This window comes from Parasteatoda tepidariorum, chromosome 8 (genome assembly GCF_982258835.1).
Source record: "Parasteatoda tepidariorum strain Cologne lab strain chromosome 8, Ptep-v5.0, whole genome shotgun sequence".
NCBI classification, from domain to species: Eukaryota; Metazoa; Arthropoda; class Arachnida; order Araneae; family Theridiidae; genus Parasteatoda; species Parasteatoda tepidariorum.
Window position 1 is genome coordinate 5,466,912 of NC_141762.1, and position 26,193 is coordinate 5,493,104.

General features: G+C 32.5%; 1 protein-coding gene across 1 annotated transcript in view; it reads right to left on the bottom strand.

Annotated features, from left to right (window-relative positions):
- LOC107442036 (phospholipase D1) overlaps nucleotides 1-26,193 on the bottom strand; it is a 106,640-nt gene that overhangs the window by 10,968 nt on the left and 69,479 nt on the right. Inside the window, exons 15-20 of the mRNA XM_087149751.1 lie at nucleotides 25,414-25,539; nucleotides 7,088-7,198; nucleotides 4,474-4,565; nucleotides 3,770-3,933; nucleotides 2,917-2,984; nucleotides 1,942-2,156 (exon numbers count right to left, since the gene is read on the bottom strand). Coding sequence (XP_087005877.1) covers nucleotides 1,942-2,156; nucleotides 2,917-2,984; nucleotides 3,770-3,933; nucleotides 4,474-4,565; nucleotides 7,088-7,198; nucleotides 25,414-25,539 — 776 coding nt within the window. The remainder of the gene's footprint in view (nucleotides 1-1,941; nucleotides 2,157-2,916; nucleotides 2,985-3,769; nucleotides 3,934-4,473; nucleotides 4,566-7,087; nucleotides 7,199-25,413; nucleotides 25,540-26,193) is intronic.

The window sequence follows — 26,193 nt, forward strand, 5'->3', positions numbered from 1 at the left end:
GTCTGGGGTGCCATTTCCTTTGACAGCCGGACCCCTTTGGTCGTCATTAGAGGTACACTTACTGCACAGCGGTACGTCGACGACATCCTAAGACCTGTTTTGCTACCGTTCCTTTTGCAGAGCCCTGGGCTGGTTTTTCAGCAGGACAATGCCAGACCACATACGGCACGTGTTGCTATGAACTGTTTGCAAGCTTATCAAACTCTTCCTTGGCCTGCCAGATCACCAGATCTCTCTCAAATCGAGCATGTCTGGGATATGATGGGAAGGCGATTGCATTTGGCTCGGAATGTTGATGACCTCGTTCGACAATTGGATCGAATTTGGCAGGAAATACCGCAAGAGACCATCTGGGAGCCTTATCGGCCTATGCCACGCCGTGTGGCAGCTTGTATCCAGGCTAGAGGCGGGTCAACACCTTATTAAACTTGTTACTGTAACTCTGCAATAAATTATTCAATTGTTCTGAAATTTTAATCATTTACTATTCTGTACATTGTCTTCCTATCCACCAATTATTGTTTCAATCGGACAACTCCTTGGTGAGTCGATTTTTTTGTTATAGAGTGTATATATTTCTTCTGTGTTAGCTTTAAAAAGTATCAAATGCTCTATATTTTACTAGGAAATAGCTAAAAAAATAATTGGCTAGTTCAATTATTGCCCTTAATTGTAATTTTAACGTTGAAAACAAAAATTCCTTTTAAATTCTATTTATTAAAGGGAAGCATGAAGGGGAGATTGACAATATGAGACATATACAATTTTACCAAAATATCATAACGGTATAATTGAATGAACATATTTACATATACAGATGCGTTTTCACGCTGTTTTCACATGGCAGTTTTTTCATGGAAAACAAAACAATTTCCTTAAAGTAACTAAATTCAATAAAAATATATCTCTACTATAAATAGTAAAAACATTTTAAATTACCACTATAGATATTCATTTTTAGGCTCTAATTTATATTTCAAATATACCAAAACTTTCAATACGACTTCTACCACACATAAGTTACTGCCTGTTTATGGAGAGGATCCATTCTTACATCCATTCATTCATTGATCTACAGATCGTAATTTTGACCTGAACCAGAGAACGATCCATCTCCAATTCAGTACCTCCCCAGAGGTATAATTTGTTATGAGAACATAGAGGACTTTGCGACCCGATACATTTAACGATCATCAGACACTATTTACTACACGGGGAGTGTTTTAATATTTCTGCAGTTAAATGCAAAAAGTATTATGGAAAGGGAAAATATCGTACTGCTGAGCAGAGGAGGAAAGTGAAGGGGAAGCTTCAAGACATGAAACCGATCTCCTCCCTAGAGGGCGTATTCGATCAATACCTCCTAGAAAAGAGAAGGCCTTAGCACCGGTTACCATTAAACAAGAAATTTGATCCTTGAGTAGTCCAAACGTTCTTCTTTTTCATCGACTGCGCAGTTTATGTTCGTCACGTCGGACTACTAAATTGATCCGTGCAGAGGCCTTCGTTCTTCTAGGAGGTGTTGATTCGATTCGCGAATTGTGACTCTGTATTATAGTTTTGTCCCCCCTCGAAAACTGAACTCCTGCCTCGTCCATGATTCCAAATGAATACAAAATTGTTTCAAAATGGTATTGCCTAAATGAAAGAATTAGTGTTGTTGTTGTCGTGTCTATGCTAGTGCGAAGTTTAATTAGAGTCCTCCAAAAGTCTTGATAACAAGGTTAATACAAGTTGTATATAGTTACAATATACTATATAATACAAGTTGTTAATACAAGGAAAGAATATAATTAATACAAGTTGTATATTCACTATTTTTCTGGTGATACTTTTTTGTACATTTAGATACTTTTATGTACTTAGCACAAAATGTCAGATATACTGATACAGATATTCAGTTCTTTATCAATTAAGTTAAAAACAATATTTCCAATTCACCTGAAAAGAGCGGTTCGTAGCGAGTAGCAGAATTTTCCTGCCTGGTGAGGTCGACCTTCTTCTTCCTTCAGGAACTGCGTATCTCTCACAACTACAGCTATTTCTGAATCTCGGTTGCCCAGGAGGCTACGATCATTAATGTTAGCGGAACCAATGATGGCGACTTGGTCATCGGCGATTAACAGCTTGCTATGAACGTATATAAGCTCTGTCACCTTAAATACAAATCGTTCGATTTAAAATCAAGTTATACTTTTTGTAAATGGAATGCTCCCATTCCAAGGTGACACGTGTTCCTCACTCTTCGTTACCATGGTTTCGACAAATCTTGTTTTATCCTTCGCCTGCATAATCCTCACTTCTTAATGAAACATACTGCTTTTCGAAAGAGCAAGATTTAAAGATTAACGGAGAGGGGAAATGTGTGGAGAGCGGGGGAAATCGAAAGCTTGAGACGCCTATTCTAGTTACGGAGAGTATAATAAGTAAACACTCTAAATAATCTGAAAATTCTTTGACATGGACTTAAAGTTGACTTTACAACTCGGAAAGAGAATAAAATATTTATGCACCTTAAGGTTATACGAATAAGTAGGACAATAACAATATTCGTGAAATTGTAATTTATGATTTCCAAATCCACTGTGGATTGCTTTATTTTAATTTCATAAATATTTCTGAATTATTTTATTTCTTTACTCTGATTAACGTTTTAATATCCAAATAACATTAAAAACAAATTATCTAAACATATTTTTTCACTTTAGTGATTTAAAGTGATGATTTAAAAATAAAACCAATGGATTAAAATCAGGGTTTAAATGAAGGATCCCTGCATCGTACTTCAATAGAATCATTAGATGGTAAAATAAAATGTTTAAAAAACAATCAAAAATGAAAATGATTTTGACATTTAACCACACCACAAGTTTTTGACGCGTAATACCTGATTTTATTACTGATTTTAAAACTTACCAATTTCGTTCGTAGGAAACCATGAGTGCGCAATCCATAAAAGTTGATATACAAACTCGGATCTTTCACTGCAAATGAAAAAAAAAAATCCAATATGACTATTTTATAATAAAAATAAGGATTATCAAATAAGCATCTTATACTTTATTGCAAGTTAAGAAAAGTCAAATTAAGAATAGTTTCATTTTATTTTGTTATCAAATTATACAAATATGCTTTCAAGGCAATTTAAAAGTTAAACACGTCAGAGAGAAATTTAATTCGTGCTATCTTTTACAATTCACAGAATTATTTAAAAAAAAAGAAGAAAAAAAAGGTTGTAGTTTCCTGGAATACTAGACTTGGCGGCATGTTCGATAAATAAAGAAAAGAAAACAGAAAACAACTTCTATATGACGTTTCAAGAACACTGAATTTGATTGAACCACTGAAAATGTCACGTCTTATGTTGACATATTCTTAGCAAATCAAATACAAGATAAGGAATAATTACTTTTGATTCACTGTAGAAGAAAATAGTCTGCAAGGAATGTTATTTATTATTCTTTCATAAGTTTCTTTAAATGCGAATAGTTACTATTTTTAAATATCACTTTTATTAATTCTTATAACGTGTTAAATGATTATTCAATAAGTTTTGTTTTCTTTATTTCATTTTGCACGATTTTAAAAAAAGAAACAAGAAAAAAATAGGCTGTGCAACGTCGTTTCAAGAGTTTTGGCGATGTTGATATACGTTCGTTCTGGGAGCTTGGCATCCATTTGGTGCACACTTGATGCAAACAGACTCTCTCCATAGAGATGATGGTTTTCTCTTAACTTGCAAAAGAGTATAGTAAATATAATTACTCACTGTGTCTAGCGAGCCTATGGATTAACGAAGAATGTCCACCTCCAATGGATGCATTGTTCCAGTGTGTGATTGCCTGTATGCAAGTGCCCGTTCCTGTACCCAAAGTCCCTTGAAAAGCTGGTAGCAGCGGGAGGACGATATACACATGAAAGGATTCCCGCTTTCTGTAAAATTTAAATAACTAAAATTCGACAAAAAAGTGGTGTCAAAGAAATATACACATTAAAAGTCACAGAAAAAGTGAGTTGAAAACGAAAATATTATCAAATAAGGACGGATCATCATCCCCCAACCATGAATTAATCACCTGGCCCCATTTTCTGGGCTCTATTAACGACGGATCATTAACGAGGAAGGCTAAATCAAAAATAACGAAATCTGTATAATTGGAACAAACTGAGCGGTGGTTAAAATTTTATTAATATCCTCCTAGGTTTGGATGTTTTTAATCCCACATTCTTTAATAATTAATTGACAGATAATCTTCTTATTTTTATCATGCTCAAATATCAATCTTAGACTTCTAATGCGTATACTTATTTTTATTAATTCTAAATACGTATGTATTAAGTACGAGAGAGAATACAAAAATAAGTTTCCCACAACTTATTTTCGGACTCCCCTTCGTATAAAAGGCAGTGATCACGAGCGCTATCATAACTTTTGTTAATTAGAATAAAAAAATTACGCTTAAAAACATTTACCTGTATGCTTTTATAATTCTGTTGAACAAAGCGTCTGCGATTCCATTATGTACAGATCTTTCACTTGCTGGTTGAGTAATAAAAAACTGATTCTGTAAATAAAAACAAATCTTTGATTGAATGAAATAATAGCACTTCTATCATTTTATGCTTTGACAAAACGTTCGTTAATTATTTTCGGAGTTTTCTTAACTCCTGGATTTTGACTTAGGGAAAAAATGACAACGACCAAAAAACGACGACATTTGTAAAGTTGAAAGAAAAAAAAAATCCCACCCAATCAAGAACTATTCGACCAAATTCTTTCAAATTTTATGTTTTGCCGTATAAAATTACATTCTTCAAAATGATAAAAAGTTTTATATTTTTTAATTGGGTATCTGCAAGTGATGTCACGTGTGGGTGTCGAACCTAATTGGCTGCTGAATCGTGGCACTTGCTTATGCCACAATTCAAGAGACAATCAAGTTGAATCATAGCGAAACGATTTATTTTATGTTTCCTAAACGGATCGTGGATTTATTTTATGTTTCCAAAAAGGATTGTGGATTTATTTTATGTTTACGTCGTGCAGTGGACTGGTCGTCTGTTTACACGGTCCAAGTTCTTGAATTCGAGAACTTGGAGGAATGTCTCTCTCCAAGAAATTGGATAATTCTTCGACACTATTCAAGTTCTCGAATGTCAATGATTGTTTGGATGAAAAACCGGTGCATGCGCATTGTTCATATTCTACATTATAAAATCGTACTTACTTGAATTCGTAATTACTAAATAAATTCCAATAAAATCATAAAAACACAAATAGACCCTAACAGATTAATTAATTTGGATTAAAATATATGAAAACGGATAACAAATTGACATAATCTTATGCTTATGTTGACGTCACAAAATTTTAGAAGCTGATTGGTTCAGGGAGGAAAAACTTGGATGGAATGTAGAACATGATCTACTACCATGCAAGGACAGGGACCAAGAATTTGGATGATCGTTTACATGATCCAAGCTCCAAGAAAAACAAGTTTCCATCAATTTCAATCAATCTTCGTCCAAGAACTTGGATCTTAGAAACAGGCCTTAAGGACAGGGTTCCAAGTAGAACACCGAAGTCAAGTACCATAGGCTGCGGTCAGTAAGTGGATGGGTTACCACTTTGATCAGACTGCGTAGGGACGGTGGGTGTGCGGTATCGGTCCTCGTTAAACTGTTCTACCGTAAAATGCTCAACTTCGCGCGCAGGTCGTTGGGCTACCGAAGCGGAGGAGCCATCCCCTCTGCAGATCATCAGCTTGGATGTTTCCCAGATCGTTGCCTATAGTGCGAGCCGGGATGGCACCATGGGCTATTGGCAATCCATAGTAAACATAATTCCCGAATAAACAGCCCGTCCCCGAAGGTTGGATCTCTGCTGCATGTATTAGCTCTAGAATTGCCACAGTTATCCAAGTAGTAGGGTACGATCCAAGGAACCATAACTGATTTAATGAGCCATTCGCGGTCTCGCCTTAATACGGCATGTACTTAGACGTGCATGAGCATGGCATGGGAGGCTCAGGGGATAGAGCGTTCGCCTTCCAATGCGGCGAACCGGTTTCGAATCCCACTCGATATGAATTCCGCAACCGGCTTGAACAGACCACAGTGCTGACGTGAAATATCCTCAGTGGTAGACGGATCGTGGGTTAGAGTCCCCATGCCGTCAGGCTGACCGTGGGAAGTTCTCGTGGTCTTCCTCTCCATGTAACGCAAATACGGGTTGGCTTCATCAAAAAGTCCTCCACGAAGATAAATTTCTCTCAATACTCGATCCATGAGTTCCCCTGTCTTCTGGATTGGGTTCAAAATTACAAGGCTACGGAGTTGAACACTGGTAGTCATAAACCCATAAAATTGGGGCGGCTGTTCAACGCCGGTTATAAAATTATAAATAAAAAAGCTCATGGTGCAGCTCTAGTGCGACGTAAATAAAGTATCTACCATACATACCCTTTTTATGTTTACTTTTTTCAAAATAAAAAGTAGTTCATGAAAAACTATTACGATTTCAGTGGTTCATATTATTGTCTAAAATAAATGGGGCTGTTTTTATCCCACTGAGACTGAAATTGCAAAAATAACAATATTTAAATATTTCTGAATGTTTTTTTTTGTTGTCCTTTTGTCTCACAATGGTTGATCGCAAGACAAGGCTCCCAGTAGATCAACTAAGCCAAGCATCACAGGCAGCGGTCAGCGAACTAGTTCGTGACCGCTTTGATCAGCCTGCGAAGGAGCAAAGGGTGGACAGTATCGGTCTTTGTAAAACTGTTCTACCGTAAAGTACTCGACTTCAACTGCAGTTCGTCTGGCAATCTAAGTCACCCCCTCTCCAGAGGATGGCTTCGGATCATCCTCAGGAATGTTTCCCAGCTCTAGTGCAACGTAAAAAAAACCACCACTACTTCTTTTCTTTTCCATAATCTGCTTTTCATTTTTTGTTTTATTTTTTTTAAAAGAAAGAGAGGAAGTAAAAGAAGCATAGTCACAGAGAAGAAAAGTAAAAGTGTATGCTTTTACCACAAAATCAATAGACATGATTTCCTTAAAATAAATCGTAAATACTTTTACTTACTTCAATATAAATGAAATGCTTAGCTTCTTGAATGGTTTCAATGTATGCTTCATGTATGGAGTTTTCTATTTGTTTGACACCACCAGACCACTTGCATAAACTTCGTAAAACCTTCAAACAAACACAACACATTTTAAAAATTCCTTACTTTTACCAGTTAGAGAACTTTTCACATTATAAATTGAATATTGTAAGCAGGGTGACTGAGAATTATTTGACTAGTCTTGATATGAGCCTGCATGAAATAAGAAGCCTGCAAAGACAAATAAATTCAATGCAGAGTCGTGCAAATTTACTGCGACCTTAATAAAGTGTTAAATTGAATCATGCTTTCAGTCTGTAAGTTGAAGCAAGTATTTGTGCAATTAAGATTCAGACAGTTTAATTTGAAAAGCAGTACGATTCAACCGAGAAAAGTATTATGGATACGATTTGTGGTTTACCGCATTCCATGGTATATTTTTGTATCTGATTATTAAATCATATTTAATGTGTATCCTAATCACAAAATGCTGAATTGGCTTTTTTTATTGCTAAATTTGTATTATAAATACCCAACTGGACAATGGTTATGGACAGGTGATAATAGAAACCACAAAAAAGGTAGGAAAATGTGAAAATTAGCATAAGTGCGAAATACAGTAAGACATGTTTTGCGTATTCAAATTCTGGGTTATCGAGCTGGCTTGTCACATAAGAACTCTGAGATAAAGATATAAAGGACGCGTATAGAGAGTTGTTGTTCAAAATCAGTTCAACCGGAAACAATCAATCGACAAACTTGCAATTTTCTTCGTTGCTACGTCTTCTCAACGTCAGTTAGATCATTTTTACGCGTGGCCGTATTATCGGTAAGGTTGGAGAAAGTAAAAAAATAGCAGTTATTCTTAAAGAGTTCAATGTCAGCCACAGTATTGTTTCAAGGCTTTTGAAATAATTTCAAACAGCTGGAATGAGTAGCAGACGTCACGTGAAATATCGACGTCAGCAAAAGACAGGTACACAGTGTTATCGACAAAGAAGAACAGGTGCAATACAGCTGGTCTGGTTGCAAATCAGTTTCATGCTGCTACTCTCAAGCGAATGTAAATCTGTAGCCAGAAGCTTGCAAGCAGGAGAGCAATACGTTTGTACTCAAGCAGGAGAACTATACTCACCCGTTTGCAATGGTATGTTCAGCATCGTAGTTGGAGAGAAGAGGATTGGGCTTGTGTACTAGTCACAGATGAGAGTAGATTCAGTCTCTTGCCTGATTGTCATTGCCAAATGATCTGTCGTGGGGTTGGCACTGCAGTACTGCGTCGAGCAAACATACAGGAAAGGGACCGATATCCTACACGTAGTGTCACAGTATGGTATGGCATTATGATTTTATAATCGTTGTTGAACAGAAGACCCTATATTTGGGTTTGCGACTGCCAATGTTTAACTCCGTAGCCTTGTAATTTTGAACCCAATCCAGAAGATAAGGAAACTGCTGGATCAAATATCCAGATAAATTTTGGAGGGATGAAACTAACCTGCAGTTGCGTTACATGGAGAGGAAAACTTCCCACGGTTAGCCTAACGTCAAGGGGACTCTAACTCATGATCCGTCTAACACTGAGGACGTTTTATGTCAGCACTGTGGTCGGTGCGTGGCATTTTGATTAATAGCCGTACGCCCCTCTGTATGCTTCCAACTGGGACTATGACTGGCTAATGCCACATTAATATTATACTGCTGCCTCATGCCTCATGATCGCTTGTTTCGTGGCTCTGTCGGAGATGAATTTGTTTTTATGGACGCCAACGAAACATGTCATCGAACAGTCGCTGTCGAGGAGAGTGTACAGAGAAAGGATATTTCACGCCCCGTATGGCCGTTTAGTTCTCTAGATATGAATCCCATTGAAAATGGGTGAGATGTGTCGGGGAGATGTGTTGCTGGTTTAGAATGGCTTGCTATAAACAAGGATACCCTCATCCGTGCACTGACAGAGGAATGGGACAAATTACCTCAACAGTTGCTGAATACTGTTGTTCAGAGTATGCAACGACGTCTGGAAATTTGTCTCGCCCTACATGGGGGTCATACTCCCATTGCCATTTTACATCAGGATGCTTACAAATGGTATTTGAGTTTTTTCCCTTCAATTTCACGTATTCAGCACGAAATGACAATTTTGTTCTTTGAACACATTTCAAACCTTCTGGGTTTCAGAGGACAATAATTTTTTTTAAATGTTATCTCATTCTCGTATTCTTTTATTTCCCTTGATATTTAACCATGCTTAATTATGTAATATGCAGCCATTTGTGGTCTTTAGCAACAGTGTATTTTGTTTCTTTTAAGCATTTAATGTGCATTAAAGTCGATCAGATGATAATCGTTTATCTTGTATAAAATAACTCATGTTATCCTCTTCAACCGATACTTCCAACAGCTTTCGACTTCAAATTAAACTATTTTTTTTAATGTCATCTCATTCTCGTATTCTTTTATTTCCCTTGATATTTAACCATGCTTAATGATGTAATATGCAGCCATTTGTGGTCTTTAGCAACAGTGTATTTTGTTTCTTTTAAGCATTTCATGTGCATTAAAGTCGATCAGATGATAATCGTTTATCTTGTATAAAATAACTGATGTTATCCTCTTCAACCGATACTTCCAACAGCTTTCGACTTCAAATTAAACTATTTTTTTTTAATGTCATCTCATTCTCGTATTCTTTTATTTCCCTTGATATTTAACCATGCTTAATTATGTAATATGCAGCCATTTGTGGTCTTTAGCAGCAGTGTATTTTGTTTCTTTTAAGCATTTCATGTGCATTAAAGTCGATCAGATGATAATCGTTTATCTTGTATAAAATAACTGATGTTATCCTCTTCAACCGATACTTCCAACAGCTTTCGACTTCAAATTAAACTATTTTTTTTTTTAATGTCATCTCATTCTCGTATTCTTTTATTTCCCTTGATATTTAACCATGCTTAATTATGTAATATGCAGCCATTTGTGGTCTTTAGCAGCAGTGTATTTTGTTTCTTTTAAGCATTTCATGTGCATTAAAGTCGATCAGATGATAATCGTTTATCTTGTATAAAATAACTGATGTTATCCTCTTCAACCGATACTTCCAACAGCTTTCGACTTCAAATTAAACTATTTTTTTTAATGCCATCTCATTCTCGTATTCTTTTATTTCCCTTGATATTTAACCATGCTTAATTATGTAATATGCAGCCATTTGTGGTCTTTAGCAGCAGTGTATTTTGTTTCTTTTAAGCATTTCATGTGCATTAAAGTCGATCAGATGATAATCGTTTATCTTGTATAAAATAACTGATGTTATCCTCTTCAACCGATACTTCCAACAGCTTTCGACTTCAAATTAAACTATTTTTTTTTAATGTCATCTCATTCTCGTATTCTTTTATTTCCCTTGATATTTAACCATGCTTAATTATGTAATATGCAGCCATTTGTGATCTTTAGCAACAGTGTATTTTGTTTCTTTTAAGCATTTAATGTGCATTAAAGTCGATCAGATGATAATCGTTTATCTTGTATAAAATAACTGATGTTATCCTCTTCAACCGATACTTCCAACAGCTTTCGACTTCAAATTAAACTAATTTTTTTAATGTCATCTCATTCTCGTATTCTTTTATTTCCCTTGATATTTAACCATGCTTAATTATGTAATATGCAGCCATTTGTGGTCTTTAGCAACAGTGTATTTTGTTTCTTTTAAGCATTTAATGTGCATTAAAGTCGATCAGATGATAATCGTTTATCTTGTATAAAATAACTGATGTTATCCTCTTCAACCGATACTTCCAACAGCTTTCGACTTCAAATTAAACTAATTTTTTTAATGTCATCTCATTCTCGTATTCTTTTATTTCCCTTGATATTTAACCAGGCTTAATTATGTAATATGCAGCCATTTGTGGTCTTTAGCAACAGTGTATTTTGTTTCTTTTAAGCATTTAATGTGCATTAAAGTCGATCAGATGATAATCGTTTATCTTGTATAAAATAACTGATGTTATCCTCTTCAACCGATACTTCCAACAGCTTTCGACTTCAAATTAAACTATTTTTTTTTTAATGTCATCTCATTCTCGTATTCTTTTATTTCCCTTGATATTTAACCATGCTTAATTATGTAATATGCAGCCATTTGTGGTCTTTAGCAGCAGTGTATTTTGTTTCTTTTAAGCATTTCATGTGCATTAAAGTCGATCAGATGATAATCGTTTATCTTGTATAAAATAACTGATGTTATCCTCTTCAACCGATACTTCCAACAGCTTTCGACTTCAAATTAAACTATTTTTTTTTTAATGCCATCTCATTCTCGTATTCTTTTATTTCCCTTGATATTTAACCATGCTTAATTATGTAATATGCAGCCATTTGTGGTCTTTAGCAGCAGTGTATTTTGTTTCTTTTCAGCATTTCATGTGCATTAAAGTCGATCAGATGATAATCGTTTATCTTGTATAAAATAACTGATGTTATCCCCTTCAACCGATACTTCCAACAGCTTTCGACTTCAAATTAAACTTTTTTTTTAATGTCATCTCATTCTTGTATTCTTTTATTTCCCTTGATATTTAACCATGCTTAATTATGTAATATGCAGCCATTTGTGGTCTTTAGCAGCAGTGTATTTTGTTTCTTTTAAGCATTTCATGTGCATTAAAGTCGATCAGATGATAATCGTTTATCTTGTATAAAATAACTGATGTTATCCTCTTCAACCGATACTTCCAACAGCTTTCGACTTCAAATTAAATTATTTTTTTTAATGTCATCTCATTCTCGTATTCTTTTATTTCCCTTGATATTTAACCATGCTTAATTATGTAATATGCAGCCATTTGTGATCTTTAGCAACAGTGTATTTTGTTTCTTTTAAGCATTTAATGTGCATTAAAGTCGATCAGATGATAATCGTTTATCTTGTATAAAATAACTGATGTTATCCTCTTCAACCGATACTTCCAACAGCTTTCGACTTCAAATTAAACTAATTTTTTTAATGTCATCTCATTCTCAAATTCTTTTATTTCCCTTGATATTTAACCATGCTTAATTATGTAATATGCTGCCATTTGTGGTCTTTAGCAACAGTGTATTTTGTTTCTTTTAAGCATTTAATGTGCATTAAAGTCGATCAGATGATAATCGTTTATCTTGTATAAAATAACTGATGTTATCCTCTTCAACCGATACTTCCAACAGCTTTCGACTTCAAATTAAACTAATTTTTTTAATGTCATCTCATTCTCGTATTCTTTTATTTCCCTTGATATTTAACCATGCTTAATTATGTAATATGCAGCCATTTGTGGTCTTTAGCAACAGTGTATTTTGTTTCTTTTAAGCATTTAATGTGCATTAAAGTCGATCAGATGATAATCGTTTATCTTGTATAAAATAACTGATGTTATCCTCTTCAACCGATACTTCCAACAGCTTTCGACTTCAAATTAAACTAATTTTTTTAATGTCATCTCATTCTCGTATTCTTTTATTTCCCTTGATATTTAACCATGCTTAATTATGTAATATGCAGCCATTTGTGGTCTTTAGCAACAGTGTATTTTGTTTCTTTTAAGCATTTAATGTGCATTAAAGTCAATCAGATGATAATCGTTTATCTTGTATAAAATAACTGATGTTATCCTCTTCAACCGATACTTCCAACAGCAGCAGTGTATTTTGTTTCTTTTAAGCATTTCATGTGCATTAAAGTCGATCAGATGATAATCGTTTATCTTGTATAAAATAACTGATGTTATCCTCTTCAACCGATACTTCCAACAGCTTTCGACTTCAAATTAAACTATTTTTTTTTTAATGCCATCTCATTCTCGTATTCTTTTATTTCCCTTGATATTTAACCATGCTTAATTATGTAATATGCAGCCATTTGTGGTCTTTAGCAGCAGTGTATTTTGTTTCTTTTCAGCATTTCATGTGCATTAAAGTCGATCAGATGATAATCGTTTATCTTGTATAAAATAACTGATGTTATCCCCTTCAACCGATACTTCCAACAGCTTTCGACTTCAAATTAAACTTTTTTTTTAATGTCATCTCATTCTTGTATTCTTTTATTTCCCTTGATATTTAACCATGCTTAATTATGTAATATGCAGCCATTTGTGGTCTTTAGCAGCAGTGTATTTTGTTTCTTTTAAGCATTTCATGTGCATTAAAGTCGATCAGATGATAATCGTTTATCTTGTATAAAATAACTGATGTTATCCTCTTCAACCGATACTTCCAACAGCTTTCGACTTCAAATTAAATTATTTTTTTTAATGTCATCTCATTCTCGTATTCTTTTATTTCCCTTGATATTTAACCATGCTTAATTATGTAATATGCAGCCATTTGTGATCTTTAGCAACAGTGTATTTTGTTTCTTTTAAGCATTTAATGTGCATTAAAGTCGATCAGATGATAATCGTTTATCTTGTATAAAATAACTGATGTTATCCTCTTCAACCGATACTTCCAACAGCTTTCGACTTCAAATTAAACTAATTTTTTTAATGTCATCTCATTCTCAAATTCTTTTATTTCCCTTGATATTTAACCATGCTTAATTATGTAATATGCTGCCATTTGTGGTCTTTAGCAACAGTGTATTTTGTTTCTTTTAAGCATTTAATGTGCATTAAAGTCGATCAGATGATAATCGTTTATCTTGTATAAAATAACTGATGTTATCCTCTTCAACCGATACTTCCAACAGCTTTCGACTTCAAATTAAACTAATTTTTTTAATGTCATCTCATTCTCGTATTCTTTTATTTCCCTTGATATTTAACCATGCTTAATTATGTAATATGCAGCCATTTGTGGTCTTTAGCAACAGTGTATTTTGTTTCTTTTAAGCATTTAATGTGCATTAAAGTCGATCAGATGATAATCGTTTATCTTGTATAAAATAACTGATGTTATCCTCTTCAACCGATACTTCCAACAGCTTTCGACTTCAAATTAAACTAATTTTTTTAATGTCATCTCATTCTCGTATTCTTTTATTTCCCTTGATATTTAACCATGCTTAATTATGTAATATGCAGCCATTTGTGGTCTTTAGCAACAGTGTATTTTGTTTCTTTTAAGCATTTAATGTGCATTAAAGTCAATCAGATGATAATCGTTTATCTTGTATAAAATAACTGATGTTATCCTCTTCAACCGATACTTCCAACAGCTTTCGACTTCAAATTAAACTATTTTTTTTTTAATGTCATCTCATTCTCGTATTCTTTTATTTCCCTTGATATTTAACCATGCTTAATTATGTAATATGCAGCCATTTGTGGTCTTTAGCAGCAGTGTATTTTGTTTCTTTTAAGCATTTCATGTGCATTAAAGTCGATCAGATGATAATCGTTTATCTTGTATAAAATAACTGATGTTATCCCCTTCAACCGATACTTCCAACAGCTTTCGACTTCAAATTAAACTTTTTTTTTAATGTCATCTCATTCTTGTATTCTTTTATTTCCCTTGATATTTAACCATGCTTAATTATGTAATATGCAGCCATTTGTGGTCTTTAGCAGCAGTGTATTTTGTTTCTTTTAAGCATTTCATGTGCATTAAAGTCGATCAGATGATAATCGTTTATCTTGTATAAAATAACTGATGTTATCCTCTTCAACCGATACTTCCAGCAGCTTTCGACTTCAAATTAAATTATTTTTTTTTAATGTCATCTCATTCTCGTATTCTTTTATTTCCCTTGATATTTAACCATGCTTAATTATGTAATATGCAGCCATTTGTGATCTTTAGCAACAGTGTATTTTGTTTCTTTTAAGCATTTAATGTGCATTAAAGTCGATCAGATGATAATCGTTTATCTTGTATAAAATAACTGATGTTATCCTCTTCAACCGATACTTCCAACAGCTTTCGACTTCAAATTAAACTAATTTTTTTAATGTCATCTCATTCTCGTATTCTTTTATTTCCCTTGATATTTAACCATGCTTAATTATGTAATATGCTGCCATTTGTGGTCTTTAGCAACAGTGTATTTTGTTTCTTTTAAGCATTTAATGTGCATTAAAGTCGATCAGATGATAATCGTTTATCTTGTATAAAATAACTGATGTTATCCTCTTCAACCGATACTTCCAACAGCTTTCGACTTCAAATTAAACTAATTTTTTTAATGTCATCTCATTCTCGTATTCTTTTATTTCCCTTGATATTTAACCATGCTTAATTATGTAATATGCAGCCATTTGTGGTCTTTAGCAACAGTGTATTTTGTTTCTTTTAAGCATTTAATGTGCATTAAAGTCGATCAGATGATAATCGTTTATCTTGTATAAAATAACTGATGTTATCCTCTTCAATCGATACTTCCAACAGCTTTCGACTTCAAATTAAACTAATTTTTTTAATGTCATCTCATTCTCGTATTCTTTTATTTCCCTTGATATTTAACCATGCTTAATTATGTAATATGCAGCCATTTGTGGTCTTTAGCAACAGTGTATTTTGTTTCTTTTAAGCATTTAATGTGCATTAAAGTCGATCAGATGATAATCGTTTATCTTGTATAAAATAACTGATGTTATCCTCTTCAACCGATACTTCCAACAGCTTTCGACTTCAAATTAAACTATTTTTTTTTTAATGTCATCTCATTCTCGTATTCTTTTATTTCCCTTGATATTTAACCATGCTTAATTATGTAATATGCAGCCATTTGTGGTCTTTAGCAGCAGTGTATTTTGTTTCTTTTAAGCATTTCATGTGCATTAAAGTCGATCAGATGATAATCGTTTATCTTGTATAAAATAACTGATGTTATCCTCTTCAACCGATACTTCCAACAGCTTTCGACTTCAAATTAAACTATTTTTTTTTTAATGCCATCTCATTCTCGTATTCTTTTATTTCCCTTGATATTTAACCATGCTTAATTATGTAATATGCAGCCATTTGTGGTCTTTAGCAGCAGTGTATTTTGTTTCTTTTCAGCATTTCATGTGCATTAAAGTCGATCAGATGATAATCGTTTATCTTGTATAAAATAACTGATGTTATCCCCTTCAACCGATACTTCCAACAGCTTTCGACTTCAAATTAAACTTTTTTTTTAATGTCATCTCATTCTTGTATTCTTTTATTTCCCTTGATATTTAACCATGCTTAATTATGTAATATGCAGCCATTTGTGGTCTTTAGCAGCAGTGTATTTTGTTTCTTTTAAGCATTTCATGTGCATTAAAGTCGATCAGATGATAATCGTTTATCTTGTATAAAATAACTGATGTTATCCTCTTCAACCGATACTTCCAACAGCTTTCGACTTCAAATTAAATTATTTTTTTTTTAATGTCATCTCATTCTCGTATTCTTTTATTTCCCTTGATATTTAACCATGCTTAATTATGTAATATGCAGCCATTTGTGATCTTTAGCAACAGTGTATTTTGTTTCTTTTAAGCATTTAATGTGCATTAAAGTCGATCAGATGATAATCGTTTATCTTGTATAAAATAACTGATGTTATCCTCTTCAACCGATACTTCCAACAGCTTTCGACTTCAAATTAAACTAATTTTTTTAATGTCATCTCATTCTCGTATTCTTTTATTTCCCTTGATATTTAACCATGCTTAATTATGTAATATGCTGCCATTTGTGGTCTTTAGCAGCAGTGTATTTTGTTTCTTTTAAGCATTTCATGTGCATTAAAGTCGATCAGATGATAATCGTTTATCTTGTATAAAATAACTGATGTTATCCTCTTCAACCGATACTTCCAACAGCTTTCGACTTCAAATTAAACTATTTTTTTTTAATGTCATCTCATTCTCGTATTCTTTTATTTCCCTTGATATTTAACCATGCTTAATTATGTAATATGCAGCCATTTGTGGTCTTTAGCAACAGTGTATTTTGTTTCTTTTAAGCATTTAATGTGCATTAAAGTCGATCAGATGATAATCGTTTATCTTGTATAAAATAACTGATGTTATCCTCTTCAACCGATACTTCCAACAGCTTTCGACTTCAAATTAAACTATTTTTTTTTAATGTCATCTCATTCTCGTATTCTTTTATTTCCCTTGATATTTAACCATGCTTAATTATGTAATATGCAGCCATTTGTGGTCTTTAGCAACAGTGTATTTTGTTTCTTTTAAGCATTTAATGTGCATTAAAGTCGATCAGATGATAATCGTTTATCTTGTATAAAATAACTGATGTTATCCTCTTCAACCGATACTTCCAACAGCTTTCGACTTCAAATTAAACTATTTTTTTTTAATGTCATCTCATTCTCGTATTCTTTTATTTCCCTTGATATTTAACCATGCTTAATTATGTAATATGCAGCCATTTGTGGTCTTTAGCAACAGTGTATTTTGTTTCTTTTAAGCATTTAATGTGCATTAAAGTCGATCAGATGATAATCGTTTATCTTGTATAAAATAACTGATGTTATCCTCTTCAACCGATACTTCCAACAGCTTTCGACTTCAAATTAAACTATTTTTTTTTAATGTCATCTCATTCTCGTATTCTTTTATTTCCCTTGATATTTAACCATGCTTAATTATGTAATATGCAGCCATTTGTGGTCTTTAGCAACAGTGTATTTTGTTTCTTTTAAGCATTTAATGTGCATTAAAGTCGATCAGATGATAATCGTTTATCTTGTATAAAATAACTGATGTTATCCTCTTCAACCGATACTTCCAACAGCTTTCGACTTCAAATTAAACTATTTTTTTTTAATGTCATCTCATTCTCGTATTCTTTTATTTCCCTTGATATTTAACCATGCTTAATTATGTAATATGCAGCCATTTGTGGTCTTTAGCAACAGTGTATTTTGTTTCTTTTAAGCATTTAATGTGCATTAAAGTCGATCAGATGATAATCGTTTATCTTGTATAAAATAACTGATGTTATCCTCTTCAACCGATACTTCCAACAGCTTTCGACTTCAAATTAAACTATTTTTTTTTAATGTCATCTCATTCTCGTATTCTTTTATTTCCCTTGATATTTAACCATGCTTAATTATGTAATATGCAGCCATTTGTGGTCTTTAGCAGCAGTGTATTTTGTTTCTTTTAAGCATTTAATGTGCATTAAAGTCGATCAGATGATAATCGTTTATCTTGTATAAAATAACTGATGTTATCCTCTTCAACCGATACTTCCAACAGCTTTCGACTTCAAATTAAAGTATTTTTTTTTTAATGTCATCTCATTCTCGTATTCTTTTATTTCCCTTGATATTTAACCATGCTTAATTATGTAATATGCAGCCATTTGTGGTCTTTAGCAACAGTGTATTTTGTTTCTTTTAAGCATTTAATGTGCATTAAAGTCGATCAGATGATAATCGTTTATCTTGTATAAAATAACTGATGTTATCCTCTTCAACCGATACTTCCAACAGCTTTCGACTTCAAATTAAACTATTTTTTTTAATGTCATCTCATTCTCGTATTCTTTTATTTCCCTTGATATTTAACCATGCTTAATTATGTAATATGCAGCCATTTGTGGTCTTTAGCAACAGTGTATTTTGTTTCTTTTAAGCATTTAATGTGCATTAAAGTCGATCAGATGATAATCGTTTATCTTGTATAAAATAACTGATGTTATCCTCTTCAACCGATACTTCCAACAGCTTTCGACTTCAAATTAAACTATTTTTTTTAATGTCATCTCATTCTCGTATTCTTTTATTTCCCTTGATATTTAACCATGATTAATTATGTAATATGCAGCCATTTGTGGTCTTTAGCAGCAGTGTATTTTGTTTCTTTTAAGCATTTCATGTGCATTAAAGTCGATCAGATGATAATCGTTTATCTTGTATAAAATAACTGATGTTATCCTCTTCAACCGATACTTCCAACAACTTTCGACTTCAAATTAAACTATTTTTTTTTAATGTCATCTCATTCTCGTATTCTTTTATTTCCTTTGATATTTAACCATGCTTAATTATGTAATATGCAGCCATTTGTGGTCTTTAGCAACAGTGTATTTTGTTTCTTTTAAGCATTTAATGTGCATTAAAGTCGATTAGATGATAATCGTTTATCTTGTATAAAATAACTGATGTTATCCTCTTCAACCGATATTTCCAACAGCTTTCGACTTCAAATTAAACTATTTTTTTTAATGTCATCTCATTCTCGTATTCTTTTATTTCCCTTGATATTTAACCATGCTTAATTATGTAATATGCAGCCATTTGTGGTCTTTAGCAGCAGTGTATTTTGTTTCTTTTAAGCATTTCATGTGCATTAAAGTCGATCAGATGATAAGTGTTTATCTTGTATAAAATAACTGATGTTATCCTCTTCAACCGATACTTCCAACAGCTTTCGACTTCAAATTAAACTATTTTTTTTAATGTCATCTCATTCTCGTATTCTTTTATTTCCCTTGATATTTAACCATGCTTAATTATGTAATATGCAGCCATTTGTGGTCTTTAGCAACAGTGTATTTTGTTTCTTTTAAGCATTTAATGTGCATTAAAGTCGATCAGATGATAATCGTTTATCTTGTATAAAATAACTGATGTTATCCTCTTCAACCGATACTTCCAACAGCTTTCGACTTCAAATTAAACTATTTTTTTTTTAATGTCATCTCATTCTCGTATTCTTTTATTTCCCTTGATATTTAACCATGCTTAATTATGTAATATGCAGCCATTTGTGGTCTTTAGGAGCAGTGTATTTTGTTTCTTTTAAGCATTTCATGTGCATTAAAGTCGATCAGATGATGATCGTTTATCTTGTATAAAATAACTGATGTTATCCTCTTCAACCGATACTTCCAACAGCTTTCGACTTCAAATTAAACTATTTTTTTTAATGTCATCTCATTCTCGTATTCTTTTATTTCCCTTGATATTTAACCATGCTTAATTATGTAATATGCAGCCATTTGTGGTCTTTAGCAACAGTGTATTTTGTTTCTTTTAAACATTTAATGTGCATTAAAGTCGATCAGATGATGATCGTTTATCTTGTATAAAATAACTGATGTTATCCTCTTCAACCGATACTTCCAACAGCTTTCGACTTCAAATTAAACTATTTTTTTTTAATGTCATCTCATTCTCGTATTCTTTTATTTCCTTTGATAACCATGCTTAATTATGTAATATGCAGCCATTTGTGGTCTTTAGCAACAGTGTATTTTGTTTCTTTTAAACATTTAATGTGCATTAAAGTCGATCAGATGATAATCGTTTATCTTGTATAAAATAACTGATGTTATCCTCTTCAACCGATACTTCCAACAGCTTTCGACTTCAAATTAAACTATTTTTTTTAATGTCATCTCATTCTCGTATTCTTTTATTTCCCTTGATATTTAACCATGCTTAATTATGTAATATGCTGCCATTTGTGGTCTTTAGCAGCAGTGTATTTTGTTTCTTTTAAGCATTTAATGTGCATTAAAGTCGATCAGATGATAATCGTTTATCTTGTATAAAATAACTGATGTTATCCTCTTCAACCGATACTTCCAACAGCTTTCGACTTCAAATTAAACTATTTTATTTTAATGTCATCTCATTCTCGTATTCTTTTATTTCCCTTGATATTTAACCATGCTTAATTATGTAATATGCAGCCATTTGTGGTGTTTAGCAACAGTGTATTTTGTTTCTTTTAAGCATTTAATGTGCATTAAAGTCGATCAGATGATAATCGTTTATCTTGTATAAAATAACTGATGTTATCCTCTTCAACCGATACTTCCAACAGCTTTCGACTTCAAATTAAACTTTTTTTTTTAATGTCATCTCATTCTCGTATTCTTTTATTTCCCTTGATATTTAACCATGCTTAATTATGTAATATGCAGCCATTTGTGGTCTTTAGCAACAGTGTATTTTGTTTCTTTTAAGCATTTCATGTGCATTAAAGTCGATCAGATGATAATCGTTTATCTTGTATAAAATAACTGATGTTATCCTCTTCAACCGATACTTCCAACAGCTTTCGACTTCAAATTAAACTATTTTTTTTTAATGTCATCTCATTCTCGTATTCTTTTATTTCCCTTGATATTTAACCATGCTTAATTATGTAATATGCAGCCATTTGTGGTCTTTAGCAGCAGTGTATTTTGTTTCTTTTAAGCATTTCATGTGCATTAAAGTCGATCAGATGATAATCGTTTATCTTGTATAAAATAACTGATGTTATCCTCTTCAACCGATACTTCCAACAGCTTTCGACTTCAAATTAAACTATTTTTTTTTAATGTCATCTCATTCTCGTATTCTTTTATTTCCTTTGATAACCATGCTTAATTATGTAATATGCAGCCATTTGTGGTCTTTAGCAACAGTGTATTTTGTTTCTTTTAAACATTTAATGTGCATTAAAGTCGATCAGAAGATAATCGTTTATCTTGTATAAAATAACTGATGTTATCCTCTTCAACCGATACTTCCAACAGCTTTCGACTTCAAATTAAACTATTTTTTTTAATGTCATCTCATTCTCGTATTCTTTTATTTCCCTTGATATTTAACCATGCTTAATTATGTAATATGCAGCCATTTGTGGTGTTTAGCAACAGTGTATTTTGTTTCTTTTAAGCATTTAATGTGCATTAAAGTCGATCAGATGATAATCGTTTATCTTGTATAAAATAACTGATGTTATCCTCTTCAACCGATACTTCCAACAGCTTTCGACTTCAAATTAAACTATTTTTTTTTAATGTCATCTCATTCTCGTATTCTTTTATTTCCCTTGATATTTAACCATGCTTAATTATGTAATATGCAGCCATTTGTGGTGTTTAGCAACAGTGTATTTTGTTTCTTTTAAGCATTTAATGTGCATTAAAGTCGATCAGATGATAATCGTTTATCTTGTATAAAATAACTGATGTTATCCTCTTCAACCGATACTTCCAACAGCTTTCGACTTCAAATTAAACTATTTTTTTTAATGTCATCTCATTCTCGTATTCTTTTATTTCCCTTGATATTTAACCATGCTTAATTATGTAATATGCAGCCATTTGTGGTGTTTAGCAACAGTGTATTTTGTTTCTTTTAAGCATTTAATGTGCATTAAAGTCGATCAGATGATAATCGTTTATCTTGTATAAAATAACTGATGTTATCCTCTTCAACCGATACTTCCAACAGCTTTCGACTTCAAATTAAACTATTTTTTTTTAATGTCATCTCATTCTCGTATTCTTTTATTTCCCTTGATATTTAACCATGCTTAATTATGTAATATGCAGCCATTTGTGGTGTTTAGCAACAGTGTATTTTGTTTCTTTTAAGCATTTAATGTGCATTAAAGTCGATCAGATGATAATTGTTTATCTTGTATAAAATAACTGATGTTATCCTCTTCAACCGATACTTCCAACAGCTTTCGACTTCAAATTAAACTATTTTTTTTTAATGTCATCTCATTCTCGTATTCTTTTATTTCCCTTGATATTTAACCATGCTTAATTATGTAATATGCAGCCATTTGTGGTGTTTAGCAACAGTGTATTTTGTTTCTTCTAAGCATTTAATGTGCATTAAAGTCGATCAGATGATAATCGTTTATCTTGTATAAAATAACTGATGTTATCCTCTTCAACCGATTCTTCCAACAGCTTTCGACTTCAAATTAAACTATTTTTTTTTAATGTCATCTCATTCTCGTATTCTTTTATTTCCCTTGATATTTAACCATGCTTAATTATGTAATATGCAGCCATTTGTGGTGTTTAGCAACAGTGTATTTTGTTTCTTTTAAGCATTTAATGTGCATTAAAGTCGATCAGATGATAATCGTTTATCTTGTATAAAATAACTGATGTTATCCTCTTCAACCGATACTTCCAACAGCTTTCGACTTCAAATTAAACTATTTTTTTTTAATGTCATCTCATTCTCGTATTCTTTTATTTCCCTTGATATTTAACCATGCTTAATTATGTAATATGCAGCCATTTGTGGTGTTTAGCAACAGTGTATTTTGTTTCTTTTAAGCATTTAATGTGCATTAAAGTCGATCAGATGATAATCGTTTATCTTGTATAAAATAACTGATGTTATCCTCTTCAACCGATACTTCCAACAGCTTTCGACTTCAAATTAAACTATTTTTTTTAATGTCATCTCATTCTCGTATTCTTTTATTTCCCTTGATATTTAACCATGCTTAATTATGCAATATGCAGCCATTTGTGGTCTTTAGCAACAGTGTATTTTGTTTCTTTTAAGCATTTAATGTGCATTAAAGTCGATCAGATGATAATCGTTTATCTTGTATAAAATAACTGATGTTATCCTCTTCAACCGATACTTCCGACAGCTTTCGACTTCAAATTAAACTATTTTTTTTAATGTCATCTCATTCTCGTATTCTTTTATTTCCCTTGATATTTAACCATGCTTAATTATGTAATATGCAGCCATTTGTGGTGTTTAGCAACAGTGTATTTTGTTTCTTTTAAGCATTTAATGTGCATTAAGTCGATCAGATGATAATCGTTTATCTTGTATAAAATAACTGATGTTATCCTCTTCAACCGATTCTTCCAACAGCTTTCGACTTCAAATTAAACTATTTTTTTTTAATGTCATCTCATTCTCGTATTCTTTTATTTCCCTTGATATTTAACCATGGTTAATTATGTAATATGCAGCCATTTGTGGTGTTTAGCAACAGTGTATTTTGTTTCTTTTAAGCATTTAATGTGCATTAAAGTCGATCAGATGATAATCGTTTATCTTGTATAAAATAACTGATGTTATCCTCTTCAACCGATACTTCCAACAGCTTTCGACTTCAAATTAAACTATTTTTTTTTAATGTCATCTCATTCTCGTATTCTTTTATTTCCCTTGATATTTAACCATGCTTAATTATGTAATATGCAGCCATTTGTGGTGTTTAGCAACAGTGTATTTTGTTTCTTTTAAGCATTTAATGTGCATTAAAGTCGATCAGATGATAATCGTTTATCTTGTATAAAATAACTGATGTTATCCTCTTCAACCGATACTTCCAACAGCTTTCGACTTCAAATTAAACTATTTTTTTTAATGTCATCTCATTCTCGTATTCTTTTATTTCCCTTGATATTTAACCATGCTTAATTATGCAATATGCAGCCATTTGTGGTCTTTAGCAACAGTGTATTTTGTTTCTTTTAAGCATTTAATGTGCATTAAAGTCGATCAGATGATAATCGTTTATGTTATTTTTGAAAAAAAAATCTCCTTATAAAAAATGAAGATTGGTTAAACAATTTTTTTTCCTGCATAATTTTACCTTTCGTTAATGTTATGATATCATCTCCAAGCTTTACATGTTATAGTGAGAAATCTGCTCTAAGATCTCTTCCCTTTTAACAATTGACTAACTTATGAGATTATCCTCCCACAAGGAATACAGAAAGGAGAAGAAATACGGAACTAACGTCTCGGTTTTGTACGCTATACCAGAAAAGTAACTTAGAGGGAGAGCAACATACTCAAACTAAGTCAAAAGGTACATAACCTGTGAACCGATTGTTGGACTACTACATGTATGGTTAAGTACGGTGCTTCCCACTAACTGCCATTTTATTCTTTCTTTTTATATCGAAATGTGTTAGCAGATTTAATTAACATGAATGATATAAATGTATTTTGAAAGAGAAATATTATTTAGAAGTACAATGTTTATCAATAGAGTAAAAAATACAGAGCAAACTAACTATATAAAAAAAGAAAATCTTTCTTCTTCACCCCCAACGCTTCCCCATGCCCAGTATTGGTTAGGAGGAGAGGAGGATGCAAACCCGTTTATAGAATCTCTGAAGTTGTGCCCCTGGATGTTGTTTTTTCTTTTAAACACAGGGACCACAACAAACCTTGGAAGACTGGTTTACATTATGCCTGCGGAGGCTAGCCTTCTTCCCCTATGTATATTCTTTGTTCAAACTACAACACGTTACTACTGCATAGGTTGGTTACTTTTAAAACGCAATTCTATCATTTTCTCATTCTGATGCACCACCGTTTCACGAATTTTTAACTTATTGTGAGATTAGGTGAGATAAAACCTTCCGGTTTCCAAAATAGAACACAGTAAACTGTGCATTTTTGCCTCCTTCCATTTTTTTTAGAAAATTTTATTTTTATTATTTTTTTTTCCCAAATCAACAGCGGTTTTATAAGATACCAGAAGGTAGGAGACGAATATTTAATTGATGACAAAAAAGAAGAATTTACTTAAAGATATTTTACTAAAAGATGTCTAAAGGAAAAACTTACTTGACATTCAGCCCAAAATATAGATCCAAGGGTATCATGTAAAACACTTGGTACATGATCTCCCAAATTATTATACGATTTTGGTAACAAATAATTGTATGCTTTATCTTTAGGGTGATTCGACTTCTGAAATAGAAGAGACAATTAAGTTTCATCTAAAAGTAAATAAATCGATAGAGGGTTTCTTAGCAGCTATAGCAGTTAAGGAAATATTTTTGAACTTTAAAATCTTGAAAATATCTACATTTACTCTTTCCTAAGGTTGATAGGATGAAGGTCTTGTGTTCGTGAGGACGGAAGTTCGAATCCCAACTGCCGAAGAAACCCCGCGTATTAAATGGTGACTGGTGCATATTAAATATGTCGGGGTCACAAAGTCCTCCAAGTTCACATAACAAATTATACCTTTTGGGGTACTGAATTAGAGATGGATCATTCTCTGGTTCAGGTCAAAATTGCGATCTGTGGACGAAGAATGGAAGTATGAATGGGTCAGCCTTGTGAAACGACCTGTGACGTGTATGTAGCTGAAATCGTATTATTGGCCATAGATGGTGCCACTGAAGAACAAGAAATTCACTCTCTGTTCTAAATTTCTTGGTTTCCCAATCAGGCTTGCTGACATGGCAAGTAGGAAATCAGAACAACAACTTTTTCCTAAAACGCAGTTTAAGTTCCTTAAACTCGAAGGGAATCTAAGTTGGACTATATATACCATCTTGACTTAAAAAGTTACTTGAGTTTTAAAGCTGTCAAGTAGTTTGAATATTTTTTTAGAAA